Source organism: Orcinus orca, chromosome 8 (genome assembly GCF_937001465.1).
Source record: "Orcinus orca chromosome 8, mOrcOrc1.1, whole genome shotgun sequence".
Lineage (NCBI taxonomy): Eukaryota > Metazoa > Chordata > Mammalia > Artiodactyla > Delphinidae > Orcinus > Orcinus orca.
This window is the reverse complement of record NC_064566.1, coordinates 5,173,374-5,197,406: the sequence shown is the minus strand read 5'-3', so window position 1 is coordinate 5,197,406 and position 24,033 is coordinate 5,173,374. Positions and strand designations below refer to the sequence as shown.

The window sequence follows — 24,033 nt, the reverse complement described above, 5'->3', positions numbered from 1 at the left end:
GATCGAACCCTCGTCCCCTGCATTGCAAGGCAGATTCTTAACCACTGCGCCACCAGGGAAGTTCTGCTCCTGGAGCTCTGAGGATCAAAGAGGCATCCAAACCAGAAAGGGGAGAGGGCCGGTCCCTGTTCCTCCCCAAGGGGCAGTGCCCCCTCAGACTGGCGAGCTTCACTCCCAGGCCAGGTTGGGACCCCTGTGTCAGGAGGACAGGCCTCTTTGGGGACCTCCCAGGCTGAATTCATGACAAGTTTGGGGTAACCCCTGCAGGAGGTATCCCTGGTCAGGGAGGGGTCCCTCAGGATCCTGCAATACCCCTCCCACCCACCATACCTCCCCAGGTGGGTCCCTGATTTGCTGTGTGGCCTTAGATCAGTGGCTGCCCCTCTCTGGACCTGGTTCCTGGCTGACCGCTGCCAGGCTCAGCTCCAGCCCAGTCCCGTCTGACACTGGCTCTGCCTCTGCCTGGCTCAGCTCCAGACAGCAGGGCAGGGCTGTCACATGCTGAGCCACGTGACAGGCAGCGGCTGGGGGTTCCATCCCACGAAGAGGACGGGGCCCCTGCAGCCCCTTACCCCAGTCCCAAACGGCTGAAGCCTCCAGGGGCTACCAGAGCAGGTGTGGGCCAGGAGACCTCTCCTACCCTCCCAGGTAGGCAGGGGCAGCAGGGAGGGCGGGGGCAGTGAGGAGCATCTCCCAGGTGCCCAGTCGGCCCAGAGGCCCTGGGCCAGCATCCCAGACAAGACCTAGGGCACCAAGGTGGAAGGACAGCAGCGGGCCCAGGGTGACAGGCATGGGGCGATAGCACAAAGGATATTCCTGTCCCCCTACCTGTAACCTAATCGCCTGCCTGTCTGACACCAGCACCTGCCAGGGGATCGTCCCCCTTTGTGCTGGCTCTGACAGGTGTGCCTGGGGTGGGGGTGGGGTGAGGCTGAGGGGCAGGGACACAGGAACCTCATGGCGACACTTATATCATGACGGCTCACCTAGAGGGCAGAGGGTGGCGTTCTTTCCGGGGAGGCAGGAGGGGACAGCAGGGGGTGGACCCAGCCCCGCTCTGGAGCAGCAATTTCTCATGTGGGTCCCAGCCTGCCACTCATGCCCTGTGCCCTCTCTCTGGACTTCCATTTCCTCATTGTAAAATGCCAGGTTGCAGGGTGACAGGTGCTGTGAGCGGGGTGCTGGATGACGTGATGTCGGACACAGACGCGCCGAGGGCAGGGACGAAGCCTGCAGCAGGCAGGCCTGGGCCCTGGGATTGGATTTCTGGACTCCAGCTGTCTTTGGATCAGACCTCTTCATTTTGCAGATGGGAAACTGAGGCTCAGGGGGGCTGGCGGTGGGGGGGCTGGGTGTGGGGAGCAGGGCTTTCCCCCCTGCTACTCCAGGCCACAGCCCGCACCCCACACCGTAATTCCTGGGTCCACTACTCTGGACTCATCCTCCATCTTCCCCATCAGGGGTCGAGATGGACCCCTCAGCTCAGAGCTCCCTGGAGACCTGCTGTGTGGCCCTGGCCTGGTGCTGGCCCTCTCTGCGCCCTGGCTCCTTCTCTGTGGTCCAGGAAAGGATCTAGAGGCCCCTGAGGGAAGTGATGGGGAAATCTCAGCCTGCAGCCTCCAGCCAGCCCAGAGTCAAAGTCAGGCACAAGGCCAGGACAGCCCCACCCCAGGGGCTGGCCCAGCCTTGCACATTTCATAACGGAAGGGCAGCTGGGTAGAGCAGGGCCCACCAGGAGGAAGGGCAGCTTCGCAGGGCCTCAGGTACGGTGTTCTGCAGAGGCTGGGGATATAGCAGCGAGCAGTCAGGGCCAGGGACCCGCTGGCAGGTTGGCTTGGGCACTCTGGGCTGCCGTCAGTCCTGGAAAGCCTGGCCACTCACGGCCACGCACAGGGACTAGCTTTGTCTTCTCGGAGCTTCTCTGCTCGCCTGAGGAGAAAGGGGAAGGGGGAAGGGAGTTCCGTTTGCCCCAGCCTAAGAGAGCAAAGAGAGAGGCCAAGAGTCCCTGCTCTGGACCGGCCGCCCCAGGAAGGAATGCACCCCTGTCCCTGGGGGGGTGGTCAAGCATCCATTTGGCAACACATTTCCTGGGCAACTGCCACGCATGCCCGCTGCTGGGGTGGGCTATGCAGCGAGCGGTTCTGAGCGGTCGCGTTCCTGGGAATGGACTCTGCCGGGGTCCAGGAAGGCGAGGCTTTGCCAGCGTCAGGCAGCCGGGGGCACAGCCTCTCCGTGCGGTGGGGTGGGGGTTGGCTTGGCCCACGGCCAAGGGTTGGTCCCCAGCTCCCCACACCCGCCATGGAAGGGAGGGGGCCGCTCCCCAGAGTTTGGGAGACCTTGTAAAAATCCAGGTTAAGGCTCCACGGGGCAGGGAGGGGAGATCAGATTGGAGACCCTAGGGTACTGGGACCTGCAGAGCCTTCGAGGCAGCCCCGTGCCGTCCACCTTCTGACAGCCTGATGGGGGTCCCCTGGGCCCTCAGACCACCATGTTCACCTCTGTCACTCTTCCCAGCCCCGCATCCCTGCCCCCACCTGGGTCTCAAGTTGATGTCCTTGCCTCCCTAGTGCCCACACTGGGCCAGGGTCTCCTCGGGTTCCCACCCCAGGGTCTCCTCCCCGAGACCCCCCAGCACAGCTGTCCTTTGCAGTCTGAATAACCATCGTTCAGAGCCGTCCTCACTGAGCACTCACGGGGCTCGGCCCTGCACCAAGCACTTCACAGCACTATGGGGTACCTACAAGACACCATCCCCATTGCACAGATGGGAAGAGTGAGCCACAGAGAGGCCAAGCCACCTGCCCAAGGTCTCCTAGCTAATAAGCAGAGTTGCTGGGATTTGGACCCAGGTCCTCAGGCCCCCGACACGTCATACAGAGGGTGCTCTTAGAAGGCCTGTGGTATAGACAGGGAAACCGAGGCAGAAAGGATGAGAGGGTGGGCAGAGGTGGGGGCTGGGAGGTGGCTCATCCGCAGGACCGGCCAGGGCCCAGGGACGGGGCTCGGGCAGCAGCTGTTCCCTGATGATGTTTGGAGGCAGCAGACCTGAGTGCCTGCACCTTTTGTTTCCCTCCTTGATGCCCCATGACCTGGGCCTCAGCTTCCTACAGGGGTGCCAGCCAAAAGCTATGCTGCACTCACATCAGGCACCCACGCTGGCACAGTGCCCGGCACAGTCAGTGCTTAGTCACTATTATTATTATTATTATTATAGAATCCCCAGGCTCATGGCCTTGAGGGAAGGTGGCTGGCCCAGGGAACCAGGCCCATCCCTTGTCACATCAAGTGACTTAGCAACTCCCAGGGAGGTGGGCTTAGGGGCCCCAGACCACCCGATGAAGGACCCCCTCATCTGTGTGTCCACAGTGGCTGCTCAGCTCCCTTGTGAGGTCACAGGCCCGGGGTCCCCCCAGGCCCAAGGCAGCCTTGCACATCTGCTTACCTGGGTTGAGTCCAGTTCCCTGCCCTGCAGCAGTCTCCCCTTGGGGCCTCGGTCCTGACCAAACTGCAGTATGGTGTGAGCTGGCCTCAGTGTTGCCAGGAGAGGCTGCTGGAATGTTCCAACCAGACCTCCACCCCCGCAGAGCTCCCCACCCCACACTGTACTCGGAGATGCCCTCTTCAAGTGACGTGCCTTACATTTTTGTGGGTTCTGCAGGCTCTTAGGAAAGTGCAAAGAACCTTGCGGAGGCGGGAGAGGGGCGGGTGTGGTTTGCCCTCAGCATCCATCAGCAGAAGTCTGAAGGTGAGAGAGGATGGGGGGAAGGAAGAGGGATAAATATTTGTTGAGTACTTGGTAACAATAACCACAGCTGACCATTATTAAGCTCTTACCATGCACACAATGGCCGGTGCTTCATGTGGTGGAACGGTAGCATCCCCTTTTTACAGGCATGGAAACTGAGGCAGGGAAAAGATGAGTGACTTGCCCAAGGTCACACAGCTACAGAGGCAGGGTCAGGGTTTGAGCTCAGGTGGCGGCTTTAGGGGTCAGCAAGTCTCTTAGCTCTTGGGTCTCTGGCCAGTATGCCTTCCTCTCTGGAGGAGGGTTGGAGCTGGGGACAAGCCTGGAGTGACAGGGGCTCTGATGATGTCCCTGTTCTGCTACAGTCACCCTCTCTGGGGGATGTGGTGCCCGCCCTATGCCCGAGACAACTGCCCCGTTTCTCCTGATCAGAGTAGGAGGCCTGTGGGGTCAGTTTGGCCCCCATCATGCCTATGGGGACAGCGTAGGGCTCCAGCAGGCTCTCAGCACAGAGTGCCCATCAGGGCAGGCCATCCTGTTGGCTGGAACAGCTCATGGAGTCCTCCAGAAAACTTAGGGCCATGGTGGCAGTAGTCACTTAACAATAGCTGGCAACCCTGAGGGCACTGACGCCCTGTCCTGGGCTTAGAATTGGCCAGCATGGTCTCATCCTTGATAAACACCCATCAGGTGGTAGGTGGAAGGGTGACCTTAACAGATGAGGAGATTGGGGCACAAAGCCCCAAATGATAAGTTAAGTAGGCAAAGAGGGGTCCTGCTGCCCAGTCCAGTGGGAGAGGAAAGAGAGGGATGGGGAGGCGGGGCAGGGAGGTGGACAGAAGGAAACCAGGTATTTATCACAAGGTATGACACAGTGCGGTGGGGAGCAGAGCCAAGGGCCCACTGTGAGAATGTGTAAGGGAGTAATCATGGTGGGCTGCCTGAAGGAGGCATCAGCCAAGCAGAGACCAGAAGAGAAGTGAGTCAGAGAGAGAAGGAGGAAAGGGTCCCCACTGGTCCTTGGCACCAGGCCGAGGACTAAGTGCATCAGAGAGCTCCTCTGATGAACTTCAAGTAAGCAGGCGGGCGCCCGGGGGAATGTCAGAGCCCCTACCCTGCCTTCCAGCCCTGGCTGATGACAGCATGGAGGCCTGACTGCCCCCTCACCCCTCACCCCTCAGCATTCCCTGCTTCTCCAACACTGTGGCCGATGGGGCTGGGATGGGCAGCAGGGCCTCTGGGAGGTGGGGTTCCTCTTTCCCAGTCTTGTTGCGGAGCTGGGGCACAGGGAGAGGAGTCCTGTCACCCAGCCCTCTGAGCCACCACCAGCCAGCCTGGCCACCCTGGGCAGGGCCCCCAGGCTGCGGACAGTGGGAACAGAGCATTCGTATTGGGAATGTCCCAAAGTGGTGGTTGGTGGACTCCGCCTCTAGTTACCAAACTTCCCCTGGTTACTCCACTCAGACCTGCTGGGGTAAGGGCTACCCGTCTCCAGGAGGGGCACCCGAGTAGGGTGGAGGCCATGGCTTAGGGCTAATTTCCGGGTGGCAGGAAGAAGCGTGACCCCCTGGCTCCCTGCTCACTCTTAGGGGCCACGGAGTAGCTGTCCCCCAAGCCCACACCCAGTCCCGTGACTGCCTTGGGGTCCAGAACCCTCCTGCCCACTGGTTAAGAGGTGTTGTCTGTAGCTCTGTCAGTGGGTGTCCAAGTGTGCCCCTTGTGTGTGTGTTTGTGTGTATGTGTAGGTAGGGCAGCCCTGGTCCCTGCGCTTACGTGTGAGTCCCCATGGGGGTGCCCGTGGGCCCACGCGGGTGCAGGCAGGGGCGGTGGAGGGTGCCTGGAGGTGGGGAGCCCCGGCCCACGCTGCCCCGCCCGGCAGGATGGACCCCTTCGCGGACACGCTGCAGCGGCTGCGGGAGGCCTTCGACTCGGGGTGCACGCGGCCGGCGGAGTTCCGGGCTGCCCAGCTGAAGGGCCTGAGCCGCTTCCTGCAAGAGAACAAGCAGCTTCTGCAGGAGGCGCTGGCGCAGGACCTGCACAAGGTGGGTTGTGGGGGGACAGGCAGGGGTGGGAGGAGGAGGGCAGGGGTGGGGAGGTTGAGACAGGGGGGATGGGGACAGCTGCATCCTCCATGAAGGGGGAACTAAAAGCCGTCAAACCCCACCTCCTTTCCTGTGCCGTAACCCGCTCTTCTGCATTCACCCTTTCATTCATTTCTTCATTCACTCCACTATTTTTTTCCTTTTTTTGGTCGTGCGGTGCAGCTTGCGGGATGTTAGTTCCCCGACCAGGGATTGAACCCACGCCCTTGGCAGTGAGAGCACGGAGTCCTAACCACTGGACCGCCAGGGAATTCCCCCACTCCACTACTATTTATTGAACACTTACTATGGGCCAGGTACTGTTGTAGGCTCTGGGGATACAACAAATAAAACAAAGTTCCTGTGTCCAGGGAGCTGGCCTCCTGGGGAGAGACACAACTAGACAGTAAATAAATACACAGCATGTTGGATGGTAATGAATGCCATGGAGAGACACTCCCAGTGTGAAGGGGGTGAGAGAGGGCCAGGGTCAGGGTGCGGTTTTGTATGTGGGGGTCAGGGAAGGTTTCTCTGAGACAGTGGTGTTTGAAGGAGGAGGGGGAAGGATCCACGTGGACAAGGGGGGAAACAGCAGAGGGCACAGCATGTGCAAAGGCCCTGAGGCAGGAGGTGCTTGGTGTATTTGTGCTTGAGGAGCAGCAAGGAGGCCAGAGTGGCTGAAGGGGAGTGGAAGAGGCAGAGGTATGCAAGGGATGAGGTCCAGGGAGCTGGGTCACACCGCTAGGGCCGCATGTGGAGGACTTCTGCTTCACTAGGTACCGTGGGCATCATGGCCTCTGTCCAAACCCTGGAGGCCTGGGGGCTCAGCCCCTCCCATCTCCAGCAGCAGCCACAGCAGGACCTCAAGAAATACACTTCCTTGTAGGCAGCCTTCCACCGTCTCAGCCAGCAGGGCCCACCCGTGTGGCTGCCGCTGCCCTAGGACAACTGTCCAGGGGCTTCTTCTCTGGACAAAATGTCCCTTGAACTTGCCACAAAGGCCACGGTGCCCAAGCTCACCCCTGATGCCCCACTGGCCCCTCACCACCTGTAACTCTCCAAGGCTGTGACTCTTTACCAGCTGGTGAGGTGCTGTTTTGATACTTAACACCTAGGGCAGGCCCATGGTGCACATTGGCTGCCGGCCAGCCCCTGTGGTCACCACTTGTCCCCAGGGGGCTGCAGCAGTCCCACACTGGCTCGTGCTGAGCGCTGAGCTCATCTTCTCCCCAAACCTCCTGAGCCCATGAGCAGAACCCTGGGGTCATCCCCTTCTGCCCTCCTGCCTCCCCTGCCCTTCCGGTGGGCCTGCTGGCCCCACCCAGCTCATGAAAGAGATGCCGGCACTGGCAGGCCTGGGAGGCCCTCTGCAGCCTCCTTGGGCCCCACCTGATTTGCAGGCACCCAGCCAGGTGTCCAGAGCAGTCACTTCGAGACTAGTATCTTGTGGCACCTGGGGTCATGGATCAGGGCACCCCCGTTCACGGGGGCAGCACAAGTTGGCCACAAGGACTTGTCCTGAGGACGTGGCCTCCTGGTGACGCCTACTCCCTTTCTCGGGGTCCTCAAACCTTCTGTTTATCACCACGCTCCAGGACTGTAGCCAGGTGGGACCCGGGCTCCCTCGTCTGCCATTTCTGGAATCGTCTGCTACCCCATTTATGAAACCAGGGCGCCGGGTCGTACTCTCCTGGGCTCTCTGACACCCAAGGGGCCTGGCTTTGCCTCCCTGTGGGGAGTGTCCATTCACTGGACCTGGTCCAGGACAGAGGGGGCTCACACCCCCTACCCTGGCATGTCGGGCTCCCTGGGGACTGACACCCCACTGAGCCTCTGCCCTGCCCACCAGCTGGCCTGGCCTGGCCGCCTCCGTGAGACCTGACCCGATGGTCTGTCTGGTCCCTGTTCTCCCTATGGCTCAAATTTCACCTCCTGCCCGCAACCCTCAAGCCTCCAGGAGCCCGCGCCCCACAAAGGAAGCAGCAGCCCAGAAAATCCAATCTGGTCCCGGGCTCAGCCAGCCCTGTCCCCCGCCTTCCCAGCAGGCAGCATCTGCCCTGTCTGACCTGCACAAATCGTCCCATTTAACCCCCAACAGCCCTTCCAGGTAGAGGCGGTCACCCCCAGTCACCCCCAGAGGAGACTCAGAGAGGGCGCATTCTTGCCTAAGGGCACAGAACCCGGGCTCAAAACAGCCTCTACTCTTCCAAACTCCTGGCATTCAGCGGGGTTCAGATCAGCCCTCAAACAGGCCCAAACCTCAGTCAGGTCACAGGAGACCTCGCTGGGCAGGAGTGTGGGCTGTGGACACAGACACAGTAGAAGGCATGCCTGAAGCAGGCTCAGCCCCTAGAAGCGCTGGGGGGCGTGGCTTCTCCCCCCAAGGCCCTGCGCCCTCCCCCTCCCCCCAAGGCTCAGCTCTGGCACTCCTGGGCCCATCGCCCTCTCCTCTGACAGGAAGGAACTTGCACCATAATGGCTGAGTCTCAGGCATCAGGACAGCCTGGCTCTTGTGTCCTAGGCCATGGGCCTCCAGCTGCCTGCAGCCCACAGGCTGGTCCCTCCTCCCTCGTGGGGGTGGGGCAGGCATGCCAGCCAGCATAGATCAGGACAAAAGCCCTATTGATTGTCTCCTTTTTCCGACTCCTGCCCTTGAAATCTGCCCTGGCCCCTGGGCTGTGGGAACTGATGGCAGAGACACCTGTCCCCAGTGACCAGTCCCCAGTGACCCAGAGACACCTGTTCCCAGTGTCCCCTGCAGACTGACATCCACACAGCAGGCCACAGAGGGCCACACAGACAGTCCTGTTCAAACTTAAATTAGAGCCTGTCCCTGCTCCGCTCAACAGTCCTCACCCCAGCTGCCTGGCCTCATCACCTCACCCACTCTTCTCCCTGCTAATCAGGAACATAGCAAGCCTGAACCCGCCCCAGGGCCTTTGCACAGGACATACCATCTGCCTGGAATATTCTGCCTCCAGGTATCCATGGGCTCCTTCCCTCCCTTTCCTCACTGCTCAAATGTCACCCCATCCCAGAGGCTGGCACTGACCATCTTATATAAAATAGAGCAAAGACACACACACAGATACATGCGCACATGCACTCACACACACGCACACACACTCCAGCAGTCTCTATCCCTCTTACCCTGTTTCACCCTCCCATTGCGCTTGTCACGTCCTAATGGAGTAGTCAGCGTTCTCATCATCACGTCGACCGTCCCCCTACAATGTCAGCTCCGTGGGGCAGGTTTTCTGTCTGTTTCAGTCACGGCTGCATCCCCAGCACAGAAACGGCACCCACGCGCTCTAACCATTCAGTGAACATGGAGTGAATGAATGAATGAATGAGTGAATAAGACAGACCTTGCCTGGGGAGGCTTTGCCCACCCCAGGGCTCCGGCCACCTGCGGATCCTGGGTACCCTGGCCCAAGCCCTGCCCTTGCCCCTCCCCCTCCCCTGCAGTCAGCCTTCGAGTCAGAGGTGTCTGAAATCAGCATCAGCCAGAACGAGATTAACTTGGCCCTTAGGAACCTGCGGGCCTGGATGAAGGATGAGAAAGTGCCCAGGAACCTGGTGAGTGGCCCTGGGCATCAGGGCCGCAGGCAGCCTCTCTGGGTGGCAGGCGGTGCTGAGGGGCTGGGGTCTTGGCACCTCACCGTTCACCATCACTCTGGCCCCGACCCAGGCCACACAGCTGGACTCGGCCTTCATCCGGAAGGAGCCCTTCGGCCTGGTGCTCGTCATCGCCCCCTGGAACTACCCTCTGAACCTGAGCCTAGAGCCCCTGGTGGGCGCCCTCGCAGCAGGTGAGAGGGAAGCACCACCTTCTCCCTCCACCCCCGGTCCATCCTCCCAGGCTCACAGCCGCCCACAGAGCCAGGGAGGAGGGGGGAGCTGGCACCAGGTAGCTAAGAAGGCCTGGTTCCCATCTGGCCCACCATCCGCAGGCTGTGTGGCCTTGGGGCCGGCAGGGCACCTCTCTGAGCCATATTCTTCCCCTGAAGGTGGAGTGAGGCCGGCACCTGCCCTGCAGGTGTGAGGACTGAATGGAGACGGGGAGTGGCTACAACTGGCCACCCTCTCCCCGCCCCACCCTGCCCCACCCCCTCTCCCCGCCCCGCCCCTCAGGGAACTGTGTGGTGCTGAAGCCCTCGGAGGTCAGCAAGAGCACTGAGAAGGTCCTGGCCAAGGTGCTGCCCCGATACCTGGACCAGGTGAGCAGGGCCAGGTACAGAGCAAGCAGCTACACTGGGGCTGAGCAGGGCTAAGCAGGCCCCGCTGGGCCGGGCAGCCCTTGGCGTGGCTCCTCAGACAGGACCTGACTTCCAGCCTCACTCCTGCCTCCTCTGGGTTGTGTGGCCTTGGCCAGGTCACCGCCCCTCTCAGCCTGTTTCCCTCTGAGTGAAACAGAGGGGTGGGGCCTGTCCCCCGGGGGTCCCTGTCTGTCTCTGGTCGGCCCTGCTGGCCCAGCCCCGGCCTCAGTCCCAACCCCAAACCCGCCAGGCCCCAACCTTACACCTGCTGGGCTGGGACTGCCTGTGCCTAGTGCCCCTGGGGAGCTCCCCGCTCCCCACTGCCCCCGACCCAGCCCACCTGGAGCCCGGGCCCCAGGCAAGGGGGGAGCCGTCCCAGGCACGCAGGCAGGCAGGCAGGTGCCCTCTGGGCCCTCAGGCTGGGGTCCCAGGGGGAGCCCTCCGCCCGTCTGGCTTGCAGAGCTGCTTTGCCGTGGTGCTGGGCGGGCCCCAGGAGACCGGGCAGCTACTGGAGCACAAGTTCGACTACATCTTCTTCACAGGTGAGGAGCCAGTCTGGGGGTTGTGCAGGATGGGAGAGGTGAGAAGCTTGCCCAGCCCCACCCTTAGGGGTCTTATCCCGAACTCTGAGAGAGGGACAGAAGCAGCCAGCCAGCCAGGGAGGATGCAGACTGGGGCAAGTGCTGGGTGGTGCTCTCGGCCCCAGGACGAGCTTGCTCCACTCTCCCTGCGCAGGCTGGGGAGCAGCCCCGGACCCCTGGGGACCCTTGGGAGGGATGGGCCCCATCCCAGAAACAGGCCTCTCCACCACTCACCACCTCACACATCACAGCATCTGTCCTTGCTGAGCTCCCGCTGTGCCAGGCGCTCATTCCTGCGCCCACGGCCCTTCTGGAGGGCTGGACAGATGAGGGTTTGGGGGCTTGGGTGACAAAAAGATGCAGTGCCCACTGCACTAGCCAGGATTGGGGCAGGCTGTATTTTGCTCCCAGAGGTCACCTGCCATCACCCTGACATGTGCCCATGTGGTCCAGATACCACCTAGCTTCAAGTGACCAGGATGGAGTTTCCAGAAGAGATGAAAGGGTGGAGGATACAGACAAGGCGAGGCCCTGGAGGAGGGAGGAGGGGACCCGCCTCCTGTGTTGCACACTTTGTCCCCATCAGAGCAGGGGACGTGCCATCTCTGCCTTTCTCCTCCCCAGACCCTGCCATGAGCCCAGGACAAGGCCTGCCAGATGCCACCTTAACAGACAGGGAGGGCGACTGTGGGAGCAGAGGGGCCAGGGTCCTCAGCTGTTCCTACAGATTCCCAGGGGCCGGAAACACCAGGAGAAGGAAGCCGGGGTGGGGGGTGGCGGGGCGCCTGACCACCCTCCACCATCACAGCCCGAAGCTCAGTGGACTCTGGGCCCTGGCCCCCCAGGACCGAGGGTGCAGAGGCAAGGCAGGCAGATGCCCGGAGGCCAGCTTCTACGCCAGGTCCCCGAGGCAGTCTGTGCAGAGGCCGATGGACCGCCCGAAGCTACTCCACCATAATCTCCTGACTTCTCCAGGCCTCAGTTTCCTTATTGGTATGATAGGGGCCATCCCCAAGTCACAGGCCTGTCTTAAGGACAAATGAATGAATGGAAGCCTTTGTCACAGCACGTGGCCTGGGCAGCAGCCACTCACTCACTCACTCACTCACTCGGTGAATGTTTACTGAGAGCGCAGACGGGCACCGCGAGGCCTTGGGATAAAGCAGGGCTAAAGCCTCCTCCATTGTCATGGAGCCCGTGCAAAGGTGACCAGGGTGGAGGTGGGGAATTCAGTTGTGGGCGTAGTCAGGAAGGCGGGACAGACTAGGAGGTGTTTGAACAAAGATAGGAGGACCTAAGGGAGGAGCCGTGGTAGGGAGAGGCCCCTGGGGCCGGCTCAGCCGACAAGGGGGCCTGGATGGGAGGGAACGAGGGCAGGGAAGCAGGAGGAAGTGAGACCAGAGAGGTGTCTGGACTCTGGGCTCCCTCGGGCTGCGGTGGCTGGCGAGAAAGGCCAGGGTTATCACATCACAGGAATGGCAGCGTGGGGCCCTGGGCCAGGCGTGGGCAAGAGTGTGTCGAGGCCTGGGGGCGCTGTCAGGAGTGTTTCGGGGTGGCTGAGTGGAAGAGGGGACTGTGAGACCCAGGACACCAGCCCAGAGGAGAGGTGGGGACCCAGGGGAAGAGGGGGCAGACGGTGGGTGTGGAGGGCGCTAAGGCTGCCAGATTAGGTCAGGGAGGGGAGACCCAAATGAGGACCAGCTAGAGCTGGAGCCGGGCCATAGGAGTTACTTTCTGAGGAGAGTGGAGAGTGGGGAGGGACTTAGGGCGGCAGGTTAGAAAGAGTCGCCTGCAGGCCCAGCTGGGATCAGAAGCAGGGAGACGGGGGCTCCTGGCTGTCTACCTGGGCAGGTCAGGACAGGGAGCTGGGCCTGGCTTGCAGCTGTGGGCAGAGCTCCTCGGAGGGGCTGGTGGGGGAGTGGGGGAGGAAGGGGAGGGGGGACGACCTGAAAAAGGTCCCAGTGCAGCAGCAACTGACAAGGAAAAGCCAGGTGAGGGCGACTCTCCCCCGCCCACCCCCACCCACCCCCACCCCGCCCTCTACTCTACTGCCTCTCCAGGGAGCCGCAGGGCAGGGAGTGAGCCCCCTCGAGGGGTCCCAGCCCTGGGCTGAGGCCATCCCACCTGGCCCAAGTGACCGAGAGCCACTCTGGTTCCTTCCACCACAGGGAGCCCCCGAGTCGGCAAGATTGTCATGGCTGCTGCCGCCAAGCACCTGACCCCCGTCACGCTGGAGCTGGGGGGCAAGAACCCCTGCTACGTGGATGACAACTGCGACCCCCAGACCGTGGCCAACCGCGTGGCCTTCTTCCGCTATTTCAACTCCGGCCAGACCTGCGTGGCCCCCGACTATATCCTGTGCAGCCCCGAAATGCAGGCTCGACTGCTGCCCGCCCTGCAGAGTGCCATCACCCGTTTCTATGGCGAAGACCCCCAGAGCTCCCCAGACCTGGGCCGCATCATCAGTGAGAAGAATTTCCAGCGGCTCCGGGGCCTGCTGAGCTGTGGCCACGTGGCCATCGGGGGCCAGACTGATGAAAGCGATCGCTACATCGGTAAGTCCCGCCCTCCCTGCCACTGTGCCCCACTCCCAGCCCACCCCGGCTAAGGCCCCCACACGCTGGGGGCCACAGCTGGGCCCCGAGTCTGGGCCCAGCCTGTAACCTCGGGCCCTGAGGCTCCCCGACCCCACTGCTAGAGCCCAGCCTGGTCCACGGCTCTGGTGCCACGATTCTGTGACACCAGTATTCCGCGTTGCCGTGTCTGAGCCTGTGACCCCACGACTCAGCCCTCTGGCCCAGGCTCTGGATTCTCCAAGCTCAGACCCCAGAGTTCTAGGGCTCAGGTTCCAAACTTCAGCCTCAAGATCTGCTGCTCCACGGGGCCGTGACCCCAGGTCCTATGAGCCCACGATTCCTGGTTCTGAATTTCAACAGCCCGTCCTGAGCACCCGCTACGCTGTGAACAAAGCAGCCCCAGTCTCCCGGGCCGAACGGCTCAGAGCGTGACGCTGCTCCCCAGCAGGCTGGGACCCGGGACCTCAGGTCCGGTCACCCTCTGACTGTAAGACCAAGGCTGAGGGGTTCTCTGGGCCCCACGGGCCCCGGTCAGGCTGGGGAGCCCCTCAAGGTCACTTCCCGGGGGCTGTGGGGAGATCACCTTCCCCAGAACGTCCCTGAGCCTGGAGCCCTGGGTCCCTGGGCCCTGCCTGCCCGAGGCCCCACCCCTGGGGCTGAGCCGTGCCCTGTGCCCGGGCAGCTCCCACGGTGCTGGTGGGCGTGCAGGAGACGGAGCCGGTGATGCAGGAGGAGATCTTCGGGCCCATCCTGCCCATCATGAACGTGAGGAGCCTGGACGAGGCCATCGAGTTCATCCGCCGTCGGGAGAAGCCCCTGGCCCTGTACGCCTTCTCCAACAGCAGCCAGGTGGGGCTGGACAGAGGTGGGAGCGGGTGGTAGCAGTGGAGGGTGGAGTGAGGTCAGCAGAGGGTGAGGTGGCACCAGGACCAGAGTGGACCAAGGGGCCTGGCAGGAGGGGCGGGCGTCCTGGTCCCTTGGGGACAGTCATAGGAGCTCTGGGACGGTGGCGCTATCTTGGCTCTGTCCCTCTCCTTTCTCCTCGGGGCAGCAGGGCCTCCCCCATGCCCTCCAATCTAGGCCACATTCTTCTGGGCCTTAGTGTGCGGCTCCCCAGGGTCTTCTCTAGGGTCCAGTGTCCCCTCTAAGTCAGCCCCACCTCCATTCTTCTGCATCATCATGGCCTGGTGGCGGCGGTGTCCCCTTTCTCTGCCTGGCTCATGGAAGGCACACACGACGTGGGATGGCACGACCGGGGGAGGATGAATGACCAGGACATGCAGGCCCAAGCATGAGCCCTGGTCCCCTGCCCTTCCCTGGGGTTTCTCTCAGTGGGATTTCTGAGTCGGCGGAGGGGGGTCCACTCCACCCACCAGCAGGCAAGCCCCGACCTAGCTGTTACCTGAGGGTCACACGTTGCAACTAACTATAGCCAAGTTTTCGTGCAACTACTGTTTAGTGTCTACTAATCATTCCCCCCCCCCTTTTTTCTTCTTTTTTATAAATTTATTTATTTATTTTTGGCTGCACTGTGTCTTCGTTCCTGCGCGTGGGCTTTTCTCTAGTTGAGGTGAACGGGGGCTTGAGGCGAACGGGGGCTACTCTTCGTTGCAGTGCACAGGCTTCTCATTGCCGTGGCTTCTCTTGTTGCGGAGCACAGGCTTTAGGCGCACAGGCTTCAGTAGTTGTGGCAGTGGGCTCAGTAGTTGTGGCTCGCGGGCTCTAAAGCGCAGGCTCTGTAGTTGTGGGCTTAGTTGCTCCGCAGCATGTGGGATCTTCCCAGATCAGGGCTTGAACCCGTGTCCCCTGCATTGGCAGGCAGATTCTTAACCACTGCGCCACAAGGGAAGTCCCCCACCCCCACCCCACCGCCCTCATTCTTCAAATACACCTACAGGCTGAAGAGGAAAAGCCTTCATTAAGTCAAGCAAGGATCAAGTTCATGTTTCCAAAACCCAAATCTCAACGTCCTCCCTGTGCTGCACACAGGCCCCTCGCTGCGTCCCTGCCCCACCCCACCCCTGGCCTCCCCGCCTGCCCTTCACTCTGCCTGGGGGGCCTTCCTACTCATCTCTGCCCCGCCTTGAGACTCAGCAGGCACCTCACATCCCTCCCGGGAACGCCTCCCTGACTGCCCGCCCCTCACCCTGCACCCTCCACATCCCCAGGAGGATGCTGGGTTTCCCACCTCCCCATCAGGCCTGAGCCTGTGTCCACAGTCACCTGCATGGGCCACAAGCAAGGGATGCTCAGGAAACACGTCTCCAGTTGGGGATGGGTGGCAGGCTGCTCCACAGCCACCGCCTCCAGCTCTCACGGTGGCCTCAGACCCTGCAGTGGGTCCCAGGGCCCTGAGGGGTCTGGACAGAGCCCCCGCGGCCCCGGCAGCTCCGCCACCAGCCTCATAGCTGCTTCTCTCCCAGGTGGTCAAGCGGGTACTGGCCCAGACCAGCAGCGGGGGCTTCTGTGGGAACGACGGCTTCATGCACATGACTGTCGCCAGCCTGCCCTTCGGAGGAGTGGGTACGTGCCAGCAGAGCCATGCCCTCTTACCGTCATCTCTCACCCTGCTCCCCTCTGCAGAGTCTGAGGCGGAACCTTCCATACCTGTCTCTGCATTTACATATGTGGGTGGACCCACAGATACACAGTTTAGGGTTTTTTAAACATCACTGTGATTGCAGGGGCTTAGCACACGCAGGGCGGCCTTGGGCCTTCTCTTTACTCCACAGTGAGGCTACATGCTGCTCCTTTAACCCCTCCTGTGTCCCCTCTGTCCCATGCTTGGCATGTCGCACAGGAGCCAGGGGCTCCTGCCGGCTCCCCCCTCCACCAAGCCCCAGCAGCCCCCAGTACCGCTGTGACGTCCTGGCCTCTGAGGCTGGTCCCAGCAAGCCTGACGGCTGTGTGATGCGAGGCCACCACTTCCCCTCTCTGAGCCCACCTCCTCCTCAGGGGACGAGAGGGCCAGAGGCTTGCCGTCCCGCCACCTGCCTGCACCTGGCACTAGAGTAAATGACCAGCAGGTCCTGGCGGGCTGCCCTGGTGGGCCTGGACCCTCCCTGGGGAGCGGCTGGTGTCACAGGAGCACGGCAGGCTGAGATCGATGCTGTGGTGGTGGAGGTCCAGGGCTGCGCACCGCTGCCGTCCCCAGTTCTGGAACCCTCTTCCCCAGCACCCCCTCCTCAGGGAAGCGTGGGGCTCTGTCTGCAGGTGAATCTGACCCTGCTGCTCCCCTGGCAAAGCCTTCCACGGCTCCCAGGCCCTCAGACAGACCCAGGGCTCTGACTCAGCTTCCTGAGGCCGCCCTTCCTGGTCTGGCCACGGAGTCCTGCTCCCGCCCCTGCCCCGCTTCCCCGGTTGCTGCCCCAGACACACAGAGCTCTGCCCAAGTCCTGACACACCACGGTCACCCACCTCCAAGGCTCCCTGAGTTGTCCCCGAGCCTGGGCCCCTCTTGCCCCACACATCCACTTTATCTGGTCAACTCCACATCCCTCAGGCCCCACTCACTCAAGGAAGCCCTCCCGGATTACCCCTGATCCCACCAGGCTGGGTGCCCTGGACTTCCCACTGCCGGGTCCTTGACTGCCTCCCTACCTGGACATTGCAACTCATAACAACACAGCACTTACTGTATCTATGGGTCTGAACACTTGCTCAATCCCCACAACTCTAGGAGGTGGGTGCCACCGTCACCCCATGTCACAGAGGAGACCAAGGCGAAATCACTTGCTTAAGGTGACATGGCTACTTCAGAGCTGGGATTCAACCCTGGGCAGCTGCCTCGGAAACCACTTTTTTTTTTTTTTTTTTTTTTACTTTCCATCTTTCCTCTCTCTTTTTTTCTAATTGAAAATGTTGTGGTTGAGAGTCCGCCTGCCGATGCAGGGGACACGAGTTCGTGCCCCGGTCCGGGAAGATCCCACGTGCCGCGGAGCGGCTGGGCCCATGAGCCGTGGCCGCTGAGCCTGCGCGTCCGGAGCCTGTGCTCCGCAGCGGGAGAGGCCGCAACAGTGAGAGGCCCGCGTACCGCAAAAAAAAAAAAAAAAAGAAAATGTTGATTTACAATGTTGTGTTAGTTTCAGGTGTACAGCAGTGATTCAGTTATATTTCAGTTATATATATATACACGCTCTTCTTTTCAGATTCTTTTCCGTTATAGGTTATTACAAGATATTGAATATAGTTCCCTGTGCTATATAGTAGGTCCTTATTTATCTATTTTATATAGAGTAGTGTGTGTCTGTTAATCCCAAATTCCCAATACATCCCCCACCCCCCCAGAATCCACTCTTGACCACTGTCTACCCATCGTGCCCCAGCACCTGGTGTCCCCAATATTTATTTGAGTGGGTGCTGGGGCCAGGCTCAGGGCTAAGCCCTTTACCCACAGCATCTCATGATTAGCCCACTTTACAGCTGGGGAAACCAAGGCTCGGGGGGTGAAGTAGCCCACCCAGGTCATACTGTGTGACTGGCAGAGCCCAGGTCTGTCTGACGCTCCTCGGCTGGCCACTGGGGGCCTAACTGCTGTGTTCCCTGTCACTGTACAGGCGCCAGTGGGATGGGCAGCTACCACGGCAAGTTCTCCTTCGACACCTTCTCCCACCACCGCGCCTGCCTGCTGCGCCGCCCTGGGCTGGAGAAGGTCTACGCTCTCCGCTACCCGCCCCACACTCCACGCAACCTGAGGGTGCTGCTCGCAGCCATGGAGACCCGCAGCTGCAGCTGCGCCCTGCTCTGAGCCACCCTGCGCACAGGGGCTCCGAGCGTCCCTCCCAGCTCATGTCTATGAGTCCTCCGCTGCCGTGGCCACCTGAGGCTGGTGGAGACATGACCTGGGGTCCACGACACAGGGGGAAAACACCTGCCGGGGCCACGGCCCAGACCAGTGCTTGCCCTCCTCCCGCCTGGGGCTTCTCTTTTCAGGCCCTCAGCTGCCCCCCAGCCAGGATGGGCCAAGGTTTGGGAGCGTCGGAAACAGTGCAGTAACCTGCCCTCCTGCTCCCACGCTGGCCACCTGTGTTCCGGGAGACGAGGGAAGATGTGAGCACCTCTCAGGACAGAAGGTGCCCTTTCTGTGGAGGGTGCAGAAGGGGTCCTGGCATCTGGTCCATGACACTGCGGGCCTGCTGTGACCTGGGTCGTCCCTGCCCTCTCTGAGCCCGGTTCCCTATCTGTTGCACAGAGGAGGTGATTAACACCTCCTGAGATCATCATGAGGATTAAATTTTGGAGCTTAATTGCCGACTCCAGGCTCCAGGCGTCCTGTCTCCTCATTTGGGAGGGGGGAGGCTGCTTCCCTCTACTCTCTCCGCACCTCTCCCTCCAGGTCAGGTTGATGAGATGCCCACAGTAGGATCTCCCTTCTCTTCACCTCGGGCCTCTTAGGAGCTCTGAACTAGCTCCTGTCCCCCAAGTGGCTGGCCCTGGGCACCTTCCCCTCATCATGTCCCACACTGGACTCCTCCCTTTCCCTCTCCTGCTCATCCTCCTGGGCCCCCATGCCGTGGAGTGATCCCCCATCCACTCAGCCACAAAGCCAGACTCCCCGGCCTCCGGCTAGACACTCCCTTCTCACCTCCCAAGTCCCATCTTTGAGTAATTCTTGATGATTCTATAAAATACCGCAGACTTCCCCAATCCACACACTAATCGCTGTGCCCCGGGCCATCCATCACCTACCCTCTTTCCCCGGGGCCTAGCCCTTCTCCTCAGAGATCTTCCCAAAGCCCACTGGACCATACTAGCCCTCAGCCTGAACCCCTTCAGTGGTTCCCCTGGCTCACAAGTCTGGACCCATAACAATCCTTGGGAGGCTCTGCACAGCCCTGTACACGCTCCCCCCCACCCCCCACCGCCAACCCATCCTTGCCCTCTTCTAACGCACTGGATGTGTCCTCCTTGTCTGGTGGACCTCCGCACAGAAGCTGGGCATGCTCTCTGGCCCTTCTGGTTCTGCTCGACTCCTCCTTGCGCTCTGCTTGGACATCATCTCCTCCAGGAAGCCCTCCCTGACCACCTTCCACTGCCCCCAACACACAGGCGGCCTCAGGGGCTTTCTCAGTGTCCGCAGCCTCCCGGGTCCCTCTGCCACACAATTCACTGGGAGGAAACACAGGTTTGGGGGCTGTTGAGGGACGGGGCTCCCGGGTCATACAGATCCAGGAGTGGCTCAGGCGGCCGCACTTCGCAGATCTAAGGCTTAGGCCAAGTTACTACACAAGTCCGTGCCTCAGTTTCCCCATCTGTAAAGCGAAAATAATCGTTCCTCCCCACACGGCTGCCGGGAGGATTAAATGAAGACGCCAGGATGAAGGTTTAGCATAGAGTAGGCATGGCTCCCGCGAGGAATCACCACAGGCTACGATTCTCATCACCGTTATCATACACGCCCCGCTGAGGCCGAGACGGTGTCCTCCAGCCCAGGGCGCCGGGTCCGACAGGAGCAACCTTAAACCACGCCTCGGATGTCCCGCCTCCAAGAGCTCGGGAGTCCCGGCTCACCAGTTTCTCGCACCCAACCCGGCGGCGCTCTACACCACTTCAAGCCCCTGCCTGCTCCCCTAGCCAATCGGAGAAAAGACTTTTTCGATCCCGCCTCTTTTGGCTGCACCACCAGCCAATCAGACCACACCACGAAGAGTCCACGCCCAATGGCAGCATCCCAGGATGTAGGCTCCGCTTCTCGACGGACAGGCCCCTCGGCCCTGGAAGGAGAGGCAGCGATTCAAGGTGGGTGTTCGGGGCTCAGGTGTTAAGGCCCAGCCTGGGCAGCGCGGCATCGGGGTCGAGTGTGCGGCCCCCGTTGGCTCCGCCGGCTCCACGCCCGGGCTTTATCTCGGCCCGCTCAGAACCCGCGGCCTCTGTGTCCTTGAGCGTGCAGCGGGCGGGAAACCGGCACCGTCAGGGCGCATATGCACCTCCTGCGCCCGTCGGGTCAGAGGTCATGAGGAAGGGCGGGGAAGGAGCCGGGTTGGGTGCCTGGCACTGAAGTCAGCGGTCAAAAGAAATGGTCCCGCTAGAGGTCACAGGTCACGAGAGGGGCACTTTTGGCCTCGGCTAAGTGCCAGGCTCTGGGCTAAACCCTTGACATCTTCGAGCCTCCTCCATTCTCGTGACCTCCCATTTCACAAGTGAGAAAACCCAAGGTCACTTGGCAGGCTGGGAGACAGTTCCAGAAGGACCTTGATGCTGGGGAGAGGAATTTGATCTTGAGGGTTATTTAAGCCCTTAAAAGGTTCATTAGGGGAGGGCTGGGGGTGTAAAGAGAGGGGTCTGGCCTGGGTTCACATCCTGGTCCCACCCCCTCAGTGTGTGACTTTGGGCAAGTCACTTAACACGACTGAGCTGTGGCTTCTCATCTGTGCCTCCCTCTGAGGTCATCATGTGGACAAAGTGACAGTGCGTGTGACCCCTAGCACAGTGCCTGGCACGGTGAGCTCTGAATAAACGCCGGTGGCAGGTGGCAGTGTTAACCTGGGTCAGGTTGGAGGCCGGGAGGGGCTGCACCTGGGAACAGGAAGCCCGTCTGTGCCTCTGACAGGAATGGGGGTGAGCAGGGACAAGCTGACACAGTGGCACTGGGGTCAAGGGTCAAGGCTCCTGCAGTGCTAGGGTTCCCGGGGGTGGGGGTGGGGAACCATGCCTGTCTGAGACCCACCTATGCCTCACTGTCTTCTTGCCCACAGATGCGCTGCCTGACCACGCCCATGCTGCTTCGGGCCCTGGCCCAGGCCGCACGTGCAGGTAGGACCAAGAGAGCCTTTCCTGGGTGTGAGGGGCCCAGCCTCCTAGCATGAGGTCGCATCTGCACAGCGTAACCCCTATCCTTGCAGGGCATCCCAGTGGCCGGAGCCTCCACAGAAGCACAGTGGCAGCCACCTACAGTGAGTCCCGGGGCGCCGCAAGCCTCAGGCTTTCTGATCATCGTCCTGCCAGAGGCAGGGGAGAAGGCCTGTGTTCTGGTCCTGGCTTTGCTGGGGGCTCGCCCTCTCGGAGCCTCAGTTTCCACTCTGTATAAAGAGGATGGTGATCAAGATTGACTATGATTCTTGGGGGCCGGGTCTGTCATTGCAGGGGGTGGAGGGCCTTCCATGTGGCTACACCGTGTGATCTCAGACCTTCCCCGTGTAGGACAAGGAGGGAGCTGCCAGGTGTGAGCCCTGGGAACTGTGCCTCTTCATCAGGACCCCAGTACCCAAGCCCCTTCCAACCCCCATCAACTCCTGGCCACACAGGCACAGGGAGAAGCTGGCGAGGACTGCCCAGGGCCTGAGGCTGGCCTCGAGGGTGCTCACTGAGGCGGGAGAGGTTTGGTGAATGAACAAACCCCTGGGGGGCCCAGCTGTTGCACCTAGAAGGAGGCCAGGCCTCGTCTCCCTGAGCTGGAGTCCTTGGGGAGGGCCTGTGTGAGGCCTGCTGCCACGGCCTCTCCGCCCTCCTCCCCTGCAGAATATGTGAACATGCGGGAGCCCTCAATGGACATGAAGTCGGTGACCGACCGGGCAGCTCAGACCCTGCTGTGGACCGAGCTCATCCGAGGTGGGCCCTGGGGGGAGGGGGGAGGCCGGCTGGTCGGGGGCACAGATGTGTTAGGGAGGAGGGCCCCCTCCCACCGTGCCTGTGCCACCCCCAGGCCTGGGCATGACCCTGAGCTACCTGTTCCGAGAGCCAGCCACCATCAACTACCCATTTGAGAAGGGCCCACTGAGCCCGCGCTTCCGCGGCGAGCATGCGCTGCGCCGGTACCCGTCCGGGGAGGAGCGCTGCATCGCCTGCAAGCTCTGCGAGGCCGTCTGCCCAGCCCAGGTGAGCCCCTGACCCCAACTGACCGCCCCCCGGCCCCTGCCGCTGGGAGAGGGAGGCCACAGCCTGCTGCAGAGAGAGTGAAGCAGGCAGCCCTGGGCCCGGACTCTGGGCGCCCTGCCGGGTGGGTGTCCCCAGAAAGTCCCTTTCCCGATCTGAGCCTCTTCCCCCCGTGAATGGGAGCCGACTCAGAGGCAGTGAGTCAGGGGAGGGAAACTTCCAGCCCTGAGCAGGCCACGTGACACACGTGGGTCCTGCCCTTGGGGGTCTGGTCGGGGGCGTGAAACCCAGGCCTCGAGCCACGAGGCAGCACCTGAGGGTTTCCACTTTTACCCGGATGCAGCAGCCGTTTCAGGAGCACTGCCTGTGTGCCTGCCACAGGACCGGACCCAGGGACACGTGCGCCACAGCCGAGGCCCTCACTGCCCCCGGTCGCTGCTCCTTTGAGCCCCTGGCATCTGGTTCTGTCGGAGGGTCCCACACGGACTGTTAGTGCAGAAACAGACAGACACAGCTGGGGCTCTTGGGCTGGCGGATGTGCCCGGCAGGAGCCCAGCAGCCTCAGGGGTCCTCACGGTCCACACAGCGACCCCCTCCCAGCGGCCGCTCCAGGCCACATCTCTGTGACTCCGGATGGCTGCTGTCCACGACCTGCCTCATTTCCTGGACCACTCCCAGGTCCTGCAGGCCACGGGTTGTGGCCTTGCTGTCCCCAGTCTAGCCACCGACCTGGAGCACGTAGGAGAGCCCCGAAAAAATAATAACAGTGATGGCATCCAGACAGAGTGCTGGCTGTGGACCAGGCACTGAGCCAAACTCATGACTCATCTCTGCAACAACTCTAGGAGGGAGAGATTATTATCCCCATTTTTATAGATGAGGAAACGGAGACACAAAGAGATGAGGCTAATAGCCAAAGGTCCCACTATGAGTGGTGGGCATTACACTCCTGGGGACATCTGAGGGCCTTTGCCACATCCCTTTGAAGGTCCTCCCAGCTGTGGGAGGCCCCAGGCCACCCCTTCCCCCAGCTGGTGCAAGTGTGCACCCAGGAAGTGAGAGTTAAGGACCTGTGTTTGAGTCTGGGCTCTGCCCCTCACGTACTGTGTGGCTTTGGGAAACCCCTCAACCTCTCTGAGCCTCAGTTTTCTCATCCATTAAATGGGGATAACTAGATGTAATTGGGAAGGTTGTTCAACATGCAACCGACAGTAATGGGGCATTTTTTTTACCGGGTGGGACCCCTTGGGTCTGCAGGTGCTATGGTGAACAAGGCAGGCAACGGCCCTCTCCTTGTGGGACTCACGTTCTCAGGCAGGAGGTGCTGGCCGTTAACAAACAAGAGAATGTCAGCTGGGGCAAGCGCTCAGAGGCCGACGTCACAGCCACGCCGGGCGGCCTGTTAGGAGAGGGGTCAGGAAACGTACACGTGGGCCGAGAGTGGATAACAGAGGGTCTGCTCTGTAGGCCCTGGGGGGCCAGTCCCGCAGGAGTGGGAATGAGCCGTGGCGGGGGCTGGATCCTGTGCCTGGGGCCAGCGTGGCTGGCAGGTGACAGTACCCTGTGCCACCCCCCAGGCCATCACCATTGAGGCTGAGCCTCGGGCCGATGGCAGCCGCCGGACCACACGTTACGACATCGACATGACCAAGTGTATCTACTGCGGCTTCTGCCAGGAGGCCTGCCCTGTGGACGCCATCGTTGAGGTGAGCGGGCCCCGCGGCGGGGGAGGCCAGGGCGGAAGCTCCTCGGAGGGGCCTGATGTGGCTGTGTCTGCTCTCCCGCTCACAGGGCCCCAACTTCGAGTTCTCCACGGAGACGCACGAGGAGCTGCTCTACAACAAGGAGAAGCTGCTCAACAACGGGGACAAGTGGGAGGCCGAGATCGCCGCCAACATCCAGGCCGACTACCTCTACCGGTGACCGGCCCGCCGGCTGGCCCGAGGTCCCCTTCTGCCTAATAAAAGAGCTCTGACCTCC

The 24,033-nt window shown here is 61.5% G+C and overlaps 2 protein-coding genes across 13 annotated transcripts; both read left to right on the top strand.

The window, feature by feature from the left end:
- The first annotated feature begins 491 nt into the window (after window positions 1-491).
- ALDH3B1 (aldehyde dehydrogenase 3 family member B1) lies at window positions 492-18,500 on the top strand. Of its 8 annotated transcripts, none has more exons than XM_033402409.2 (11): window positions 1,378-1,763; window positions 3,659-3,745; window positions 5,625-5,787; window positions 9,295-9,405; window positions 9,518-9,638; window positions 9,961-10,046; window positions 10,546-10,627; window positions 12,835-13,221; window positions 13,925-14,091; window positions 15,666-15,765; window positions 17,799-18,500. In XM_033402409.2, the coding sequence occupies exons 3-11, from the start codon at window positions 5,626-5,628 to the stop codon at window positions 17,987-17,989; spliced, it is 1,407 nt and encodes a 468-aa protein (XP_033258300.1). In that variant the 5' UTR covers window positions 1,378-1,763; window positions 3,659-3,745; window position 5,625; the 3' UTR covers window positions 17,990-18,500. The 8 variants fall into 8 exon arrangements, with proteins under 8 accessions (XP_033258302.1, XP_033258300.1, XP_004278076.1 ...); XM_033402410.2 differs by lacking the exon at window positions 1,378-1,763 and adding an exon at window positions 5,335-5,420 and having other exon boundaries at window positions 1,784-3,745; XM_033402411.2 differs by lacking the exons at window positions 1,378-1,763; window positions 3,659-3,745 and adding an exon at window positions 492-648.
- A 1,390-nt stretch (window positions 18,501-19,890) lies between these two features.
- Window positions 19,891-24,033, top strand: NDUFS8 (NADH:ubiquinone oxidoreductase core subunit S8). Of its 5 annotated transcripts, none has more exons than XM_004278031.3 (7): window positions 19,891-19,980; window positions 20,937-20,994; window positions 21,084-21,134; window positions 21,700-21,789; window positions 21,884-22,056; window positions 23,631-23,759; window positions 23,845-24,033. In XM_004278031.3, exons 2-7 carry the CDS (start codon window positions 20,937-20,939, stop codon window positions 23,974-23,976), a joined length of 633 nt encoding a protein of 210 aa, XP_004278079.1. In that variant the 5' UTR covers window positions 19,891-19,980; the 3' UTR covers window positions 23,977-24,033. The 5 variants fall into 5 exon arrangements, with proteins under 5 accessions (XP_004278079.1, XP_033258303.1, XP_012391531.1 ...); XM_033402412.2 differs by lacking the exon at window positions 19,891-19,980 and adding an exon at window positions 20,256-20,279; XM_012536077.3 differs by lacking the exon at window positions 19,891-19,980 and adding an exon at window positions 20,560-20,682.